Source organism: Vitis vinifera, chromosome 17 (genome assembly GCF_030704535.1).
Source record: "Vitis vinifera cultivar Pinot Noir 40024 chromosome 17, ASM3070453v1".
NCBI classification, from domain to species: Eukaryota; Viridiplantae; Streptophyta; class Magnoliopsida; order Vitales; family Vitaceae; genus Vitis; species Vitis vinifera.
Genome location: NC_081821.1, coordinates 4038290 through 4054219, shown reverse-complemented (window position 1 = coordinate 4054219; position 15930 = coordinate 4038290). Strand labels below are relative to the sequence as shown.

General features: G+C 34.9%; 2 protein-coding genes across 2 annotated transcripts; both read left to right on the top strand.

Moving 5' to 3' along the window:
- The first annotated feature begins 1754 nt into the window (after positions 1-1754).
- Positions 1755-10180, top strand: LOC100254382 (kinesin-like protein KIN-14P). Its single transcript, XM_059734182.1, has 21 exons — positions 1755-1869; positions 1961-2118; positions 2206-2316; positions 2577-2802; positions 3034-3161; positions 3280-3363; positions 3502-3579; positions 3661-3753; positions 3857-3886; positions 4776-5372; positions 5460-5541; positions 5626-5721; positions 5808-5987; positions 6089-6195; positions 6283-6461; positions 6795-6959; positions 7045-7298; positions 7450-7613; positions 8701-9203; positions 9705-9805; positions 9898-10180. Exons 1-21 carry the CDS (start codon positions 1755-1757, stop codon positions 9969-9971), a joined length of 3525 nt encoding a protein of 1174 aa, XP_059590165.1. The 3' UTR covers positions 9972-10180.
- Positions 10181-11673: 1493 nt separating this feature from the next.
- Positions 11674-12944, top strand: LOC100267942 (ribulose bisphosphate carboxylase small chain, chloroplastic-like). Its single transcript, XM_002276931.5, has 3 exons — positions 11674-12109; positions 12246-12380; positions 12477-12944. The coding sequence occupies exons 1-3, from the start codon at positions 11927-11929 to the stop codon at positions 12699-12701; spliced, it is 543 nt and encodes a 180-aa protein (XP_002276967.1). The 5' UTR covers positions 11674-11926; the 3' UTR covers positions 12702-12944.
- Positions 12945-15930: the final 2986 nt, after the last annotated feature.

The window sequence follows — 15930 nt, the reverse complement described above, 5'->3', positions numbered from 1 at the left end:
TTGATATTAGGCTTCCTTGTAAAATAAGAAAGGTTATTGGAAATATGTCTATAAATATTCTAGGTTATGAAAGAGAAAAAGTTATGAATTGAAGATGAGTTTGTAAAGACTATATGAGGTGAATAGAGATATGAGGAAAAACAAGAGGTACATGGTGAAGCGATAGAGCTCATGGTAGGGTAGAGATACAAAGAGTGGGGAAACATGACATGTTTGAAGAACCCAATAGTTATATCTAGTTATGTCATCTCTAATGTTCTGGTTCTGTCATGTAATATTATTTATTGTATTGTGAAATGATTATCTTATCCGTGGACGTAGGCATGGTTGGTCGAACCATGTTAAAACCTCGTGTACTGTTTATATTGATTATTTTATCTTTTGTTCTTGATTAACGATGTTTGCATCAAAGCTTTCGTTGTGATAACAAAAAAAAAAAAAAAAGAAAAGAAAAAAAAAAGTAAAAGAAAAAAGGAAAAAAAGAAAATTCCACTTAGTGATAGTATTTTGATTTTATTTTTGATACACTTCATATCAAATGACACATTATTTTTAAGAATAATAAAAATGCAAAATGAATTTATTTTTATTAAAAAAAATAAAATAATACATAATACAATTAAATTGACATTTTTCTTTTATAATTATTTGAAAATATATAATTATAAATAATAATATATTGTAAAATTTATAAAACATTAAATTAGATCTTGGTTAAGTTTGGTTGGTCTAGGCAAATTTTAAATTATTTTTTATTATAAAAATAATTATAACCAACAAAATAAATTAAGTCCCTTTAATACTCCTCTAATCACTTAATTAAGAACCTGTTTAATAATGATTTTATGACATTTTAAAATTTTTATTATTAAAATATTAAAAAACTAGAAACGTTTTCAAAAATCAACACTCTAAGTTTTAAATTCAAATATTAAACATAATCTTATTATTATTTATTAATATATTTCTTTCAAAATATTAATATTACATTTAAAAAAAAAATATATAATTGCCGTATAGTACGTGGCCACGTATGAATTTCAACACATTTCAACCACGATTGACCAGGATTAAACGGCCGGCCGTCCATCGATCTTCTTCCCTCTCTCTGTAATATTTATTCATTCATTATGCCTTTTCCAAACTTTTTTTCTTCTCTTGTTTCCACCATTTTCTCTCCTCTCTTCTCTTCCTTGAAATCCTTGTTGCCAATGAAACTTTTGAAGCTACACCAGATGGAGGAGGAGCCCAGGGGCCATCGCTGAAATCTTTTCTGAGTTGGGTCTCTCTCATTTTCCACCCATGCAGGTGAATATATTTGTATTTCCGTTTTCTGCTTGGGCTCCCTACCAGTCAGAGTTTGAGCTCTGACTTAATGGTTGGTTGGTGTTTGGTAATGGGTTGTGTTACGTGCTCACCATGCAAAAGAAGCATTTGATTCTCTTGCCTTTGGAAATTAAAATAATGCCATTACCAGGCATGAACCATGGGTTTAATGCATAACATCGTTTAATGTATTGAGTTGATGAGGGAATGTGAAATAAAGTTGTGGTGATGATTACATTTTTTTTTTAATAACTTTTCAGGATTGTTGCATTTCTGGGGAAGTCTGGAGATAAATAAACTTTTTGTTCCCTTCTTCCTGCAAATGATTTCTTTGGATTTTATTGAAACAATCTGGGGGGTTTTTTTCTTATTTTTCGTAGTTTGAGGTTTTGAGCTTTGAAGCTAGATGTCTTCCCTTGTATTTCATCATGGACTCTACATTGGATTACAACGCAAAGAAATATGGGGGAATTGGCAGTTTCAGAGTATCTGGTAATGGGGATGTTTTTGAACCAATGGCAACTCATAATGCTGATGATAAAGGTGAAGAAAGGGTGATTTTGCTCCTCTCTTCCTTTGTTTTTCCCATCTTAATTTACTGAACTTTGTATTTATTTCATTCCCTTTTATGCAGACAAGAAGCGAGCCATTGTGGCGGAGTGGTTAAATTCCATGCTTCCTAATTTAAATTTGCCAGTAAAAGCTTCAGTAGAGGAATTGAGGGCCTGCTTGATTGATGGTGCTGTTTTATGTCGGTTTTTGAACAGACTGAGACCTGGTTCTGTGAGTGAGGTTTGTTCATTTAGATGCAGTTAGTGTTGAATTTCATCTCTGGATGTTAGAATTGTTGTTTTGATGTGCATTTTTTTTTTACTTTAGGTGCGTGATTATGATCATTCTTCTGGGATGCGCTATGAAAATGTTAAAAAGTTTCTGGAGGCTTTGGACGCATTAGGGATGCCCGGGTTTGAAATTGCAGACCTGGAAAAGGTATCAATTGTTTTCATGACCTACTATCAATTGTTTATAAGAATTACTATCCATTATGTACACAAACTAGTAGTACTCCCACTGAAGTCATTGTAGGTTTATTTACATTTATTTTCTTAGCAATTTGCAAACATCTCAAAGTTGAAGTAGTGAATTTCAAATTTTTTTTTGATTAATTTGCTCAAATGAATTTGAGTATATGTTTTCTTAGCATCACCAGAGCTCTCGGCATTTATCATAATGTTGATTTTATGTTGCAGGGATCTATGAAGACTGTTTTGGAGTGCATTTTAACACTTAAAGCACACACTATACCAACTGTATGTGGAAATAATTTTCCATTCAGTAGTTCATTTTCTAAATCTGGAAACATTGGTCCTCAAGTGGATGATCCTTCGCGTGGGCCTACACCATGTGGAGAAGACAGGCAAAAGAGTTTTTCAGAATCCAAATTTCAACGTGCTTTGCGTAGTCCTGTCAAGTCTGGTATGGTTTTTTTGTACTCTATTCCTCTATGTGCTTGTCTGTTCTAATGCAGCCATATGAATATATGATAACAGCTTTTATCCATAGTGAAGTTGTGAAGTGAGATCTGCTATATTGAGACAGTGGATAGTTTTTTTGTATTCTAACAACACAAAACTAGCAGATGCTCTTCAATAATGATAATTTTATTTGGACGTAGTGTTGTTATCTTACTTTTTCCCCTTTTTGTAGAGCCATCAGCTGCATTAATATATCATGTGGGACACAAGTTCCATGAGGTGTTTCAACTGAAACAAGGACGCTATGCGGATATTCCTGCTGCTAAGCTTACAGAAATGATGAAATCTAACAGTTTAGATGTAAGTCATATGGCACCTTATGTTGTCAATGGACATAATTGGGCAAGATTTAGGATTTTTTAGGTGGTCTTTTCAGTTTTATGCTTCTTTAATGCATTCAAGCATCTCATTTTTGCAGAATGCCCCAACTCAGTCACTTTTGAGTGTTGTGAATGGAATTCTAGATGAAAGCGTTGAAAGGAAGAATGAAGAGATACCTCACGTATGGCAATGAGAGGGCAACTGGTGTTAAATTAAGGCATATATATATATATATATATATATTGATAATATAAATGCATTTTTAATGCTAAAAAACTTATCTGAGGATGCTTTTTATTTTTTGTTTTTTTTTCCTCAGCGTGTGGCATGTCTATTGAGAAAAGTTGTGCAGGAAATTGAGCGGCGAATATCAACTCAAGCAGAACACTTAAGAACTGTAATATACTTACTTTGTTTCTTTTATTGGTTTTTATTGTCTAGTCCATATCAATTCTTTTCTATTGGTTTGTGCCTGCAGCAAAACAATCTCTTTAAGTCTCGGGAAGAGAAATACCAGTCGAGAATCAGAGTACTTGAAACCCTTGCAACTGGGACTAATGATGAAAACCAGGTACTTCAAATATGTTGTATTGAAAGATTCTAAATTGTCAGGTTTGCCTTTTTGTTTATTTGGTACAACTACTGGATTCACCAAATGAAATTATTTGCTGCAGATTGTATTGAATCATCTCCAGCAGATAAAGGTATGGCTATAATCTGTGAGCATTTTTCTTAATTGAGATATTAGAAAGTCTCTTTTATGTTATTCATCTTTTACTTCAAACATCCTGTATCTGATATCCTTTAGGGACTATTCTCTGTTCCAAAATATACCGATGTGTATTTTTTGCTTTTTGCTTCCCATAATTGTTCAATTTGTTGCACCTAAAACAAAGGATTCATAAAACAACTTTTAGGTAGTCTAAGATTTAGTAAAATTTTAGTTAACATTACATGAAAACATGTGCAGCCAGATATGTGAGTCCTATGGTCCCTGCCAGGATAGCCTAGTTGGTTAGGGCGAACATTGGGAAGTGTGGTCCTAGTAAGTTGCACATGGTCCTGGGTTTGAATCCTACTATGGATGATACTCTGAATTTACCCGGTGCTGGTTGTTGTGGGGTGGTTAGCACCCCGAGGTTTGAGTTCCCATGGAGAGTCCTAAGGGCTTAGCCATGGAAGGTTCTTCGGTTATAAAAAAAAAAAAAATCTTGAGTCCTGTGGTATCCTCTCCTTCCCTCAATGCTTCTTCCTTCATTTACTGGATTCTGGTGTTTCTTTTCACAATTTTCAACCACTTTAATATGTTTGATATCCTTGATTTGTGTTCATTAAGAATCAAAAGTTAAATGATGTTAAAGATGAGGATGGAAATAGTGAGGTTTGACTGCCCACTGATATATCAAATTTCTCCTTTCATGATGGAAGTGGAAGGCGTATTCACAATTGATTCTATTCTTAATTTGCTGCAATTGTTGATCAGTTGCTTGAGATGACATGGTGCATATTTTGTTTGCCTGAGAAAAAATAATATTGCTTTCTTGGTTGTATGGATACCTTTGAAGTCTTTAATTTTATTTCTTTTTATTTCAGACTAAAAAGGCCAATGTGGAAGACAAGAAGAAGCTTGAGGAGGATATGGCTAGACTGATAAAAGAGAAGGATGACACAAATCTTGAAATTTCTTCTCTGAAGCAAGAAATGGAAATGGCCCGGAAGAAAGAGAAGGAGCAATACCATCTGGAACTTTCAGCTTTAAAGCAAGAACTGGAAATAGCAAGGAAGAAAGAGAAGGATCCAAATGATTCTAAAATTTTGGTTCTGAGGCAAGAACTGGAAATGGCCAAGAAGAAGAAGGATCAAAGTGGCATTGAAATTTCAGCTTTGAAGCAAGAACTTGAAATAGCCAACAAAGAGAAGGATCAAAATAATATCGAAATTACTGCTCTGAAGCAAGAACTGGAAATAGCCAGGAAGACATATGAAGAACATTTCTCAGAAATGGAAAAGCAAGGTATGGGAGATAAAGCAGAGTTTGAGAAGAGGTCAAGGGAACTTGAGCAGCTCCTAGCCGATTCAAGGAATAAGATAAATAAACTTGAGGCTTATTCTGGGTTAGAAGGCCAAAGGTGGGATAAGAAAGAGCAAAGCTACCTGAGACTTGTGAATTTTCTATTCAGTGCCTTGCAGGTCCGCTTTAACCAAATTGATCTTGACCTTTCAAACTATACTATTTAATGCTCATGTTTTATACTGGAACTTTGAATAAACAATCAGGGATTGAGGTCCACTTCCGAGTCCATCAAGAAAGAAGTATTGGAAACACAGAAGAGCTATTCAGAGGATTTTAAATGCTTAGGTGAGGTTGGTTACTACAAAGTTCTCCTGATTCTATATAAATTTATGTAGCATGTTCTCATAGATCGATTTTTCTGTTGTTCAGGAGTAAAGCTAAAAGCATTAGTAGATGCCTCTGAAAACTATCATGCAGTTCTTGCTGAAAATAGGAGACTTTATAATGAGGTTCAAGATTTAAAAGGTTCCATGCCCAATTTAACTCTGTTGGAATCACGACTAGTTTTATATGAATGCATCTTTTGGCTGATGCATGTATTTCTTGGATAGGAAACATTAGGGTGTATTGCCGGATAAGGCCATTTCTCCGTGGGCAGAATGGAAAGCAGACAACCATAGAATATATTGGTGAAGATGGGGAGCTCGGTATTGTGAATCCCTCAAAACAAGGAAAAGACAGTCATCGGTTGTTCAAATTCAATAAGGTCTATGGCCCAGCTGCTACTCAAGGTTTTTCATCCTTATATTTTATAATTTGGATCCTTGAATAGATCTCTTTCAAGAAATCATTATAATGCTTGACTCATATTATGCTTGGAAAATGTTTGTAGCTGAGGTGTTTTCTGACACTCAACCCTTGGTACGATCTGTTCTTGATGGCTATAATGTATGTATATTTGCTTATGGTCAAACTGGTTCGGGCAAGACATACACAATGGTATGAACTTGTATATGTTTTAGTCTACATGGCATATGTGTTGATATTTTCAATAAAAACTTGTGTAATGTATTGTCTTTCCTCTAGACTGGCCCCAATGCAGCATCCAAGGAGGAATGGGGTGTCAATTATCGTGCACTAAGTGACCTCTTTGAGATCACTCAAAGCAGGAGAAGCTCATTTATGTATGAAATTGGAGTTCAAATGGTTGAAATATACAATGAACAAGTGCGTGATTTACTATCAAGTGATAGTTCTCAAAAAAAATATCCTTCTCTATTCATTTTCATTCTTTGGCATAAAGATGTAAAAAGGATATCCTTCTCTATTCATTTTCATCTTCTGTTTTCGCTTTGAGTTGTTCTGCCTAATCCATTGACTAGTTTTTGTCTGACAGATAACTGTCATAAAACATTTCTCTATAATCTTCCAGTTACATTTCTAGATTTTTCCAGATTTATCTGTCTGGTGTGGTATAATTCTCTTTGAAATCTTTGTTAATTCTGCATCTTGGCCTTTTTCTTCTTGGGTTTGATTAAGTGAAAAATAGTTTTCATGTGTTTTGGCATGAAATCCTTTGTTTTCCTTAATTTGCACACACTTGGGATTTTGACTACCTCTCAGCCCCATGGGTTAGCTGTTCCTGATGCTACCATGCTCCCAGTCAAATCAACCTCAGATGTAATGGAATTAATGGACATTGGACAAAAGAATAGATCTGTAGGTGCCACTGCTATGAATGAAAGAAGTAGCCGCTCCCACAGGTTGTCATTTCATTTTTAGATATTACCATCTTCAGACTGTATATGTTCTACATGTTATGATCTTCACTTAGATGTGTTATTGCAGTATTGTAACTATTCATGCTTGGGGGACGGATTTGAAGACTGGTGCTTCTTTGCGTGGCAGTCTTCACTTGGTGGATCTTGCAGGAAGTGAAAGGGTAGATCGCTCTGAGGTAACTGGAGAGAGACTTAGGGAAGCACAACATATAAACAAATCGCTATCTGCCCTTGGAGATGTTATCTTTGCTCTTGCCCAGAAGAGCTCTCATGTACCATACAGAAACAGCAAGCTTACTCAAGTCCTTCAGAGTTCTCTTGGTACTTCACTGTTTTCCAGTTGCTTTTAGCAATAAATCCCTTCACCTGTCTTATTGTTTCGTCAGGACTCTAAATTATTTCCTTAGCTCCCAATAGTCCTCTTTTTGAACTTCATATAGCGGATTTTTATTTTCTACTTTATAAACTACAGGTGGTCAAGCAAAGACTCTTATGTTTGTGCAGCTTAATCCTGATGTGAATTCATTTTCTGAAACTGCAAGTACTTTGAAATTTGCTGAGAGGGTTTCTGGAGTCGAGCTAGGTGCTGCACGGAGTAGCAAAGAGGGCAGGGACGTTAAGGAATTAATGGATCAGGTTCTCATATTCATTTAAGTAGCAGTTTGTTGAATATTTACTAGCCATGGTGCTAAATAGAATTTTATGCTTTTCAAGACGTATTGCAAGCACTATAGAAATATATAAGGTTTACTCAAGTAGTTGAGTAGGTCTAATTTCTCAGTGGACCTCAAGATCTTTTTTTTCTTTTTTTTGTTTTCCTTTTCCCTTGCTCTTTCTTAACTTGCAGAGCGATCAATCAATCTTTCAGTTATTATCCAATTCAGCTTACGTTCAGAATAGGGACTGTGTTTTAATTCCAGACATTCATCTCAAAATAATTGCTGAGGATGTATGAGATCTTACTCCTCTAGTTGTCGGGTCACATGGTTACATAAAATATCAGTTGATTTCTAGGGGCTACTGCTTTCATATGTTCAACAACAATTTACTAGGAGGAAAATTGTCATAGATAATTGATTTGCTTTACAAATGAGTCCTTGTGGACCCTGCTTTTGTCACCTCCACACCAATGTTTTAGAAGGTGAAAAAATAAGTTCGAGATTATTGACCCTTTGCTATAAGGAAATGAGGGGATAATGTTTTTGGCTTTTGGTTTTGAAAACAGAATACACAAATATATCTTTATGTGTATACATGGTACATACACAAAACAAGAAGGAATATAGGAACACTTGGAGATGAAAAGAAAGAGATATTTGAAAACACTTGGGAGAGGTATGTGCTTTTTGCATTTTTCTATTTATCACTTAACTGGAGCTATATGCTTAAGAGGAGGGACACCATTTTTCTTGAGCTTTGGAGTCTAGTGATCATATTGAGGTGCATTCAAAGACGGTCTTGAACGCCCTGTACTGTGCTCTTGCAATACACTGTACCCTGTTCTTTTGTTTATATACATTAGAACTCCTTTTTGATTGATTACTGATATATGTGCACATGTGAAAAGGTGGATTTTCTATCATCTGATTTCCATCTAGGTCTTTTCATACCGAATATACCTGCTTGTTTACTCATTTCAATTTTAGTTAAACATCAAAACTAGTAATCATCTTTCAAGGCACTGGTAGTTCCTTGTTTTCTAAATACCTTATTGATCCTGCAGGTGGCATCTCTCAAAGACACAATTGCCAAAAAAGATGAGGAGATCGAACGGTTGCAACTACTTAAAGATCTCAAAAATGTACATCCTGGTCTCAACTGTGAGAGAAGTGTTACAGGTTCGTTTAAGTATGGATCTTCCCCACCAAGCAGGAATTTCGTGGGTGGGACTGCTCAACTAAGCCAGAAACTACCAGGTGGGAAAGGCTTAGGACCAGCTGAGAGAGCAGCTTCTGATCAGGACAACAGTTCAGAATACAGTGATAAGCATTCTGATGCTGATTCCCAGCAGTCCATGGAAGACTTTAAACAACCAAATGAATCCCTTCGGAAATCAAAGCTTGCCGGTGGGGACATAGGTCAGAATAATCCTGCAGATGCTTCGACCTTAGGATTTGGGGAGACAGATTGTGACGAGAGATCAAGTGATACATCTGATGGTGGTTTTCCTATGCGAACAGAAAATAATGGCCCTGCTCAATCTAAAGCATCAGAGACCACAGAGAAGTGAGTATTTTTCTTCTTTACTTCAGTCTTTGGGTGTTGATACAAAGATTCATCTGTGAGTAAAACATATGAAAATTGCAAAAGAGAGCTTGAATTTTCTGTTTTAATTTTCTTCATTATTAAAAAACTGAATGCTCTATCAGTTGGTCTGCTACTACATTTAATTCATTTTATTTATGCAAAATCTTTTTTTGGAAAGTAATGGTTGTGTTGATAATTTGCTGTGGTAATATCCATTTTATGTCTCCCTTCAACTTGGGACCTTGACCAATGTGGGTACTAATTCTCCCATCATGAGATATCAAACCATTCTTTACCCCTGACTTGGGTGAAATAATTTTCTGTTCTTGTAATGAGCTAGTCCAAAGCAGCAGCCTACTGCATTTTGTTGCTTGATTTTGTCTATATGTAGAGATTACTTTTGGGGCTTTTTGATATGGACTTGTATACTGATGGAATTGAATCCAAGTCCAAAACCTGAACTAAAATTATTTTGTACAGGTCTAAACCAGCCTCTAGAATAACAAGACCACCGCAAAGAACATTGCGAACTTCATCTCCTCCACCATCACATCTTAAGGATTCTCCAAAGGCGGCAACAGGTATGTAAAATATTAGAGTTTTTGGGATCAATTGCTACTTGCTAATAATATTCCTTCAATCTCTTATCTTTCCCTGTAACTGCTCTTCTCAGGAATGAGAAGAAGTGCTACTATCAGTGGCACTGGAAGCTCTACTTTCACCAAGCCTCCTAGGCGATGGCAGTAAATTAGAAGGAAGTCAGTTGCATATTTTTTCCTGGTTATGCAGTTTGTACTTCACTACTTCCATGTAATTCTTTTCTCTTTTCTTTCTTTTTTTCCTGCTTATAACTGTACAGAAGCTCCTCTATTGGAAGTCATTCTTCGTATTCCACTGCTTTTCGTGGTGGGCAATGTCATATTTAATTGGATTTAATAAACAAACTTTTCAGTTTATGATTTTTGTATTCCCTGTTGAATGTCATATTCCTCTCGCAATCAGTCTTAATCCGCATAAATTAGTTTTTGGTATTACCCTCCCAATGCAGATGGGAGAAAATGAGTGTTAGAAGGTTCCTCTTGCCATTTTTGCCTGTGGGTTTAGCCTGAAGCTGAAGGTAAGGCAGAAACTATGATTTCAAAGGATCATCTTCAACACAAGCAATTTCCCTACAATCCCTTTCTAACAGTTTCATTATTTACACCAGCATTATAAACAATACATCATGCATTTTCAATCTCTTCTACAAGATCAAAACATGAGTTTATTTTTCCTGTCACAGCACTAATACGTCTTAAAGAGGCTTTGGCTTCTCCATTGAAACAAGAAACACAAACACATCTGTTGTCACTGATCTAGAAAAGGTTTCAGAATTCGCTTTCTGGAGCATGTTGCTTGGCTTGACAGTGGGATTTGATTTGGAGAATTTGTGGTGGAGTTGCACAAGATTTTGTTATAGCACACAGGCCTATCCATCAACTTGAATGGAAACCTTGATTGTTACATGTGGATCACAGGGATCCCTCCTCCAAAACAACCTCCACCAATCTTTTTTCTCTCTTTTTTCTTTTGGGTTTATTTAGTGAGAATATTTACATCTTATATGAAAGAATAGAGGCCACAAGTGCAGAGAAGAGCTAGAAGTTTCTGTGGAGAAGTGATGGTCCACCTAACAAATTGACCCAACACTACATTTTTAGAAGTGATGCTCACCAACCGGGACTTGAGTTGAGTCGTAACTCATAAGCATACTGAAATTACACAAAATTAGTACCGTTTTCTTTTGGAGGTCCTGAAACCTTTGTATGGCAAAATATCATCTCCCTTTAGGAGAGAAGATAAACCTTGAGTGGTGGAGGCTTCTTTATGATCTTGAATTTGAATTTGAATTTGAATTTGAAATTCTAGGAAGAAAGCCTGTAAAATAGTCCAAAATGAGGACTTTGAGAAGTAAGAATACATGAATCAGGGAATGTGTGTTTTTTTTTGGGGTAAGCCAAAAGAGAACATAGTGATTTATGCCTTCAATAGATACGTTTTAAGGCCTTATCGATGCCTTTCAGAATTCAGACTTCCTCCACTTATAGAAACTGTCACATTTCTTCCTCCGCTTAAAGGGCTGCTGAGTGTTAGTCACCTAGTCGTAGAATTGGAGCAATATTCCAAGTGGGGGACCCTCTGATCTGATGGCTTGCAGTCACACCATTACTTATCATGGTACCTCCATACCTCATCGCATCACTTAAAAAAAACATGATAATAATAATAAAAAAATAATATTTGAAAAAAAATCCCAGATGGGCAATTAGGTAATTGAACAAAACTCCAAATATCCATGGGCGAAGAGCGGCAGTCACCCCAGAAACGAAGGGCCAGAAAACATCACACAATCACCTTCTTCACAACGTTAGATAAGGTTAATGAGGTGTCGACACGTGTCGACACTCCGAGAGGGGTGCCATAACGATAAGGCACCCATCCAATTCTGATATGTGGCCATCGAAATTTTCATGTCATCCCCTGGTATCATCCAACGGCCCAAAGGCCTCCAACCCCAGACCCCTCGACCCTCAGCCCTTGGATGCAAATGTGAGGCCAGTTAGAGAAGAGAGTAAAGCTCGGAGGATTATATATAGGATGGGGTAAGCAGGAGCCATAACTCACAAGGCAGTGGTGGTGTTAGCAAAACCCAAAAGGCGAAAATGGCTTCCTCCATGGTCTCCTCCGCCACCGTGGCTACAATCAACCGTGCTACCCCGGCTCAGGCCAACATGGTGGCCCCCTTCACCGGACTCAAATCTTTGTCGACTTTCCCTGGCACCCGAAAAGCCAACACCGACATCACCTCCGTCGCTAGCAATGGTGGCCGAGTTCGCTGCATGAAGGTACTGCCACCACCCTGCCTCACAAGTCACAACTTCACTTCAATTAGAAGACATTAGTAGTCTGGGTTTTTTTTATTTTTTATTTTTTTATATATGATGAATTAAACTGTGGATATTGTACATGTGAAAACCACAGGTTTGGCCTACAGAAGGGTTGATGAAGTTCGAGACTCTCTCATACCTCCCACCCCTCAACGACGAACAGCTATGCAAGGAAGTGGATTACCTTCTCCGCATGAAATGGATTCCTTGCTTGGAATTCACCAAGCTGGTTATTTTCATGAACTTTTCTGTGAAGCTTTTAAACTAGGATTATAGAGGTTTAATTTGTAGAATAATTGGATTATTATTTTGTATGTGAATGCAGTACCCATACCCCCACAGAGAGCACAACAGATCGCCAGGATACTACGACGGAAGGTACTGGACCATGTGGAAGCTGCCCATGTTCGGGTGCACTGACTCAGCCCAGGTGATTAAGGAGGTGCAAGAAGCCAGGACCGCGTACCCTGACGCCCACATCCGAATCATCGGATTCGACAATAACCGCCAAGTGCAATGCATCGCTTTCATTGCCTACAAGCCCAGCTGATCCTGTTTCCGCAATATTTGATGTCCATGTTTTTTCACTCTCATGTTTAGGACCCTTGTGGAATTTTATTTTTTGTGTCTGTTTTTTGTTTTTTCTTTGCTTATTCGAAGTCTCCGATGGAGTAATGCAATGGAATATTGTATGAGGATATGGTGTATCATCATCGTCGGATGTTTTAATCGTTGGTGGCCATGTAAACGCCACCACTTTTAATAATACCTATGCTCTTTGCTTTCAGCTTTATATTTACTTACTGTTCATGCTTGCTTAATATATACTTCTGTAAGTGTTGATCATTCCTATCTATATATGAGATAAGGTGGTACAAGGATTGTGTGGTGGGAGGTCATCCTTGAGGATATGGTTGGATGTCTTGTGAAAATTGAATGGACTTGCTGGAAAGGCTATTTTCATGTGGGACCATTAAATAATATTGATCAATTTCGCACCTCTATATTCAATCCTGTTTTAATTTATTTCTTTGATGATGGGTTTCTTTTTTGTAGTAGTAGGTTGTACATAACTTTGACATACAATGAAAACCCAATTAGCTAGCCTTTGTCAAAGAGGCTAATGATACTCTTTCCTCCATTTCAATGAAAACCCAATTTCAAGATATTTCTTCCAATTTAACAATGAATTCCCATGATGTCAATGAATTCATTCTATGATTTTTTTTTTCCGACAACATATATTATATAAAGGGTTAATTTCACTCGCCTCTTTTCAAGTTCTCGTTAAATATGCATGATTTGTATTAATTTAAAATTTCATCAAATATCCTATATTTTAATAAGAGTTATGAAAATAATAAATAAAAATAACGAAAAAAACACGTGTTTAACGAAATTTCAAATCAATAAGTATCAGATATATTTAGTCAAAACCTCAAGGTAAGAATGATTACTGATTTAACTTATTTTCCTTCCTTAAATTTTATAAATAAACTTTTTTTTTTTCACACGAAATTGTGAAAGGCTTCAAGCAAATGCTATATGGTTGAGTGTTGGATAAGTTCAGATAGCATTAAAATATCAGGGAAGTTTCTTGTCACATGACCAATATTTACAATGCCAAAGCCAAGAAAAGGAGCATAGAAAGGAACCCATCAGCCAGCACAACTTGCTCGGGTCCATGGCAATCACAAGAGCGTTGGCAAGTGCCTGAAGGTCAAAGGCAAAAGTTTGGTGAGACACAAGCCGCACAGCTACCCTCAACATAACGTCAGGGACCGGCTTCCTTTCCTGGTTTGGTGCTGTAATTCTTCGCAATTGCCTAGCTGTGGTAACAATTATTTTCTGGTTTTCGTTTGTTTTTTAAAACTAGTTTTAAAAAATAATTATTCAGGAATGATTAAAAATAAAATATTGTATATAAAAATTATTTTTAAAACATATAAAATAATATAAAAATATTTCAAATTAATTTTTAAATAGATATTTATTTTACAAAATATCAAAAAATAATTTTTAAAAACAGTTATAAAACACTATTTTTCCAAACGATTTTCTAAAACAATTTTCAAATAGAATCTAATCTTTCTTTGATCACCGTAGATGCCCTCAAAGGGTTATTCAAGGTCTTTGATATTCACCAAGTTCAAGCACAAATCAAACTCGGATTTAGGCATAGGTTTTTTTATGATCATATTTGTTGAATTTTGAAGTCTTTTTTAATTCCTTGTTTAATCACATCCCTTATAAAATAAAATTAAAATTATATTTGAAAAGTGTTTTCGATAATAATTTTGAAAAATAGTTTTCAAGGACTTTTTAAACACTAAACAATATTCTTTAATGTTTTATATAATAAAAATTTGTTTGGAAAGTTGTAATGTTTTTAACATGTAGTATTTTATTTTTAATCATTTTTTATATTTATATAATTACTTTTAAAAATTATTTTTAGAAAACAAATTAAAATAATTAAAAAAATGTTTTCTAAAAATACCATGTTATTTATTTTTAAGAAGAAAAAAATTATTTTGTATTTTTTGATTGTTGAACCTTTTTTTTTTTTAAATCATAAAAAATTGTTTTTAAAATAACAGATTGTACAACGGGTTCTTAATGCCAATGTGGTATGTATTCTCGTGGAATATTTGATTCCGTATGAAATAAATTGCATTTTGATTTATAAATATAATTATTTTTTAGAGTGCGTTTGAGAGTGATTTTAGGAAACGTTTTTAATATTTCTAATACTTAAATAATAAAAAATTTAAAGTGTTAAAAAAATTAAGAGTAAGTTTGTTAATGATTTTTGGAAGTGTTTCTAATCTTTATAATACTTGAAAAATAAAAATTTGTAAGTATTAAAAATAGTAGAAACACTTTTTAGAATTACCGTCAAAATGTGCTTTAAAAATATTTCCTAAAATCACTTTCAAATAGGCTTTTAAAGTGTGTTTGGTAGTAATTTTAGAAAATATTTTTTACCTTTTTAACATTTAAACAATACAAATTTTAAAAAGTTAAAAAATTTGAAAACATTTTTTAAAATCACTGAACGGGCTCTTAATCACTTGGATCTTCCTATCACCAACATCACTCACCATATTATTACTATATCAATGATGAAAGTGTGGGTATAAGTTATAAATCCCAATAACAAGTCTCTTGTAATAATGAATGGATTGCATCCCAATCAAACACAACTGCTCCCTTTAGAATGTGGTAGTGGATAAGTATGGAAAGCCTATAGAAAAAGCTCAACCACATACAATCCAGCCTTATAATGACCAAAATTTGCTTTGAGAGACTAGGATAGAATCAAAGAATGGATGTCGAATCAATCATAAAAGCTTAGCTAACTGGCTGTTCTAGGTCATATTCCATCCAACCTCATATGCTTCAATCCCAAAATATAATGAAAATTGGTAAAATTCACTTCCTACAAATTGTGTAGAAACATTTAAAAAATAATAATTCTCAAAAAATATATATTTTTTAAAATAAATTTTTGTAAGAAAATTCAAATATGACAAAAAAAACAGAAGAAAAAACCAGCTACTTTATTCTAAAGAATAATTTGTTTTCATAATAATTTTTTTTTAAAAATTAATAAACATGTTTTTTGAATTAAAAAATTATTTTATGTTCTTAATTCTCAAAAAATTATTTTCAAAAACAAATTTCTAACCCCAAATCCTTGTTTCATGGTTTGCATGCTTTTCAACAATCAAAAAGAGGATTTAACAATTAAAAAGCAACATTTAGGAGATTAAAGT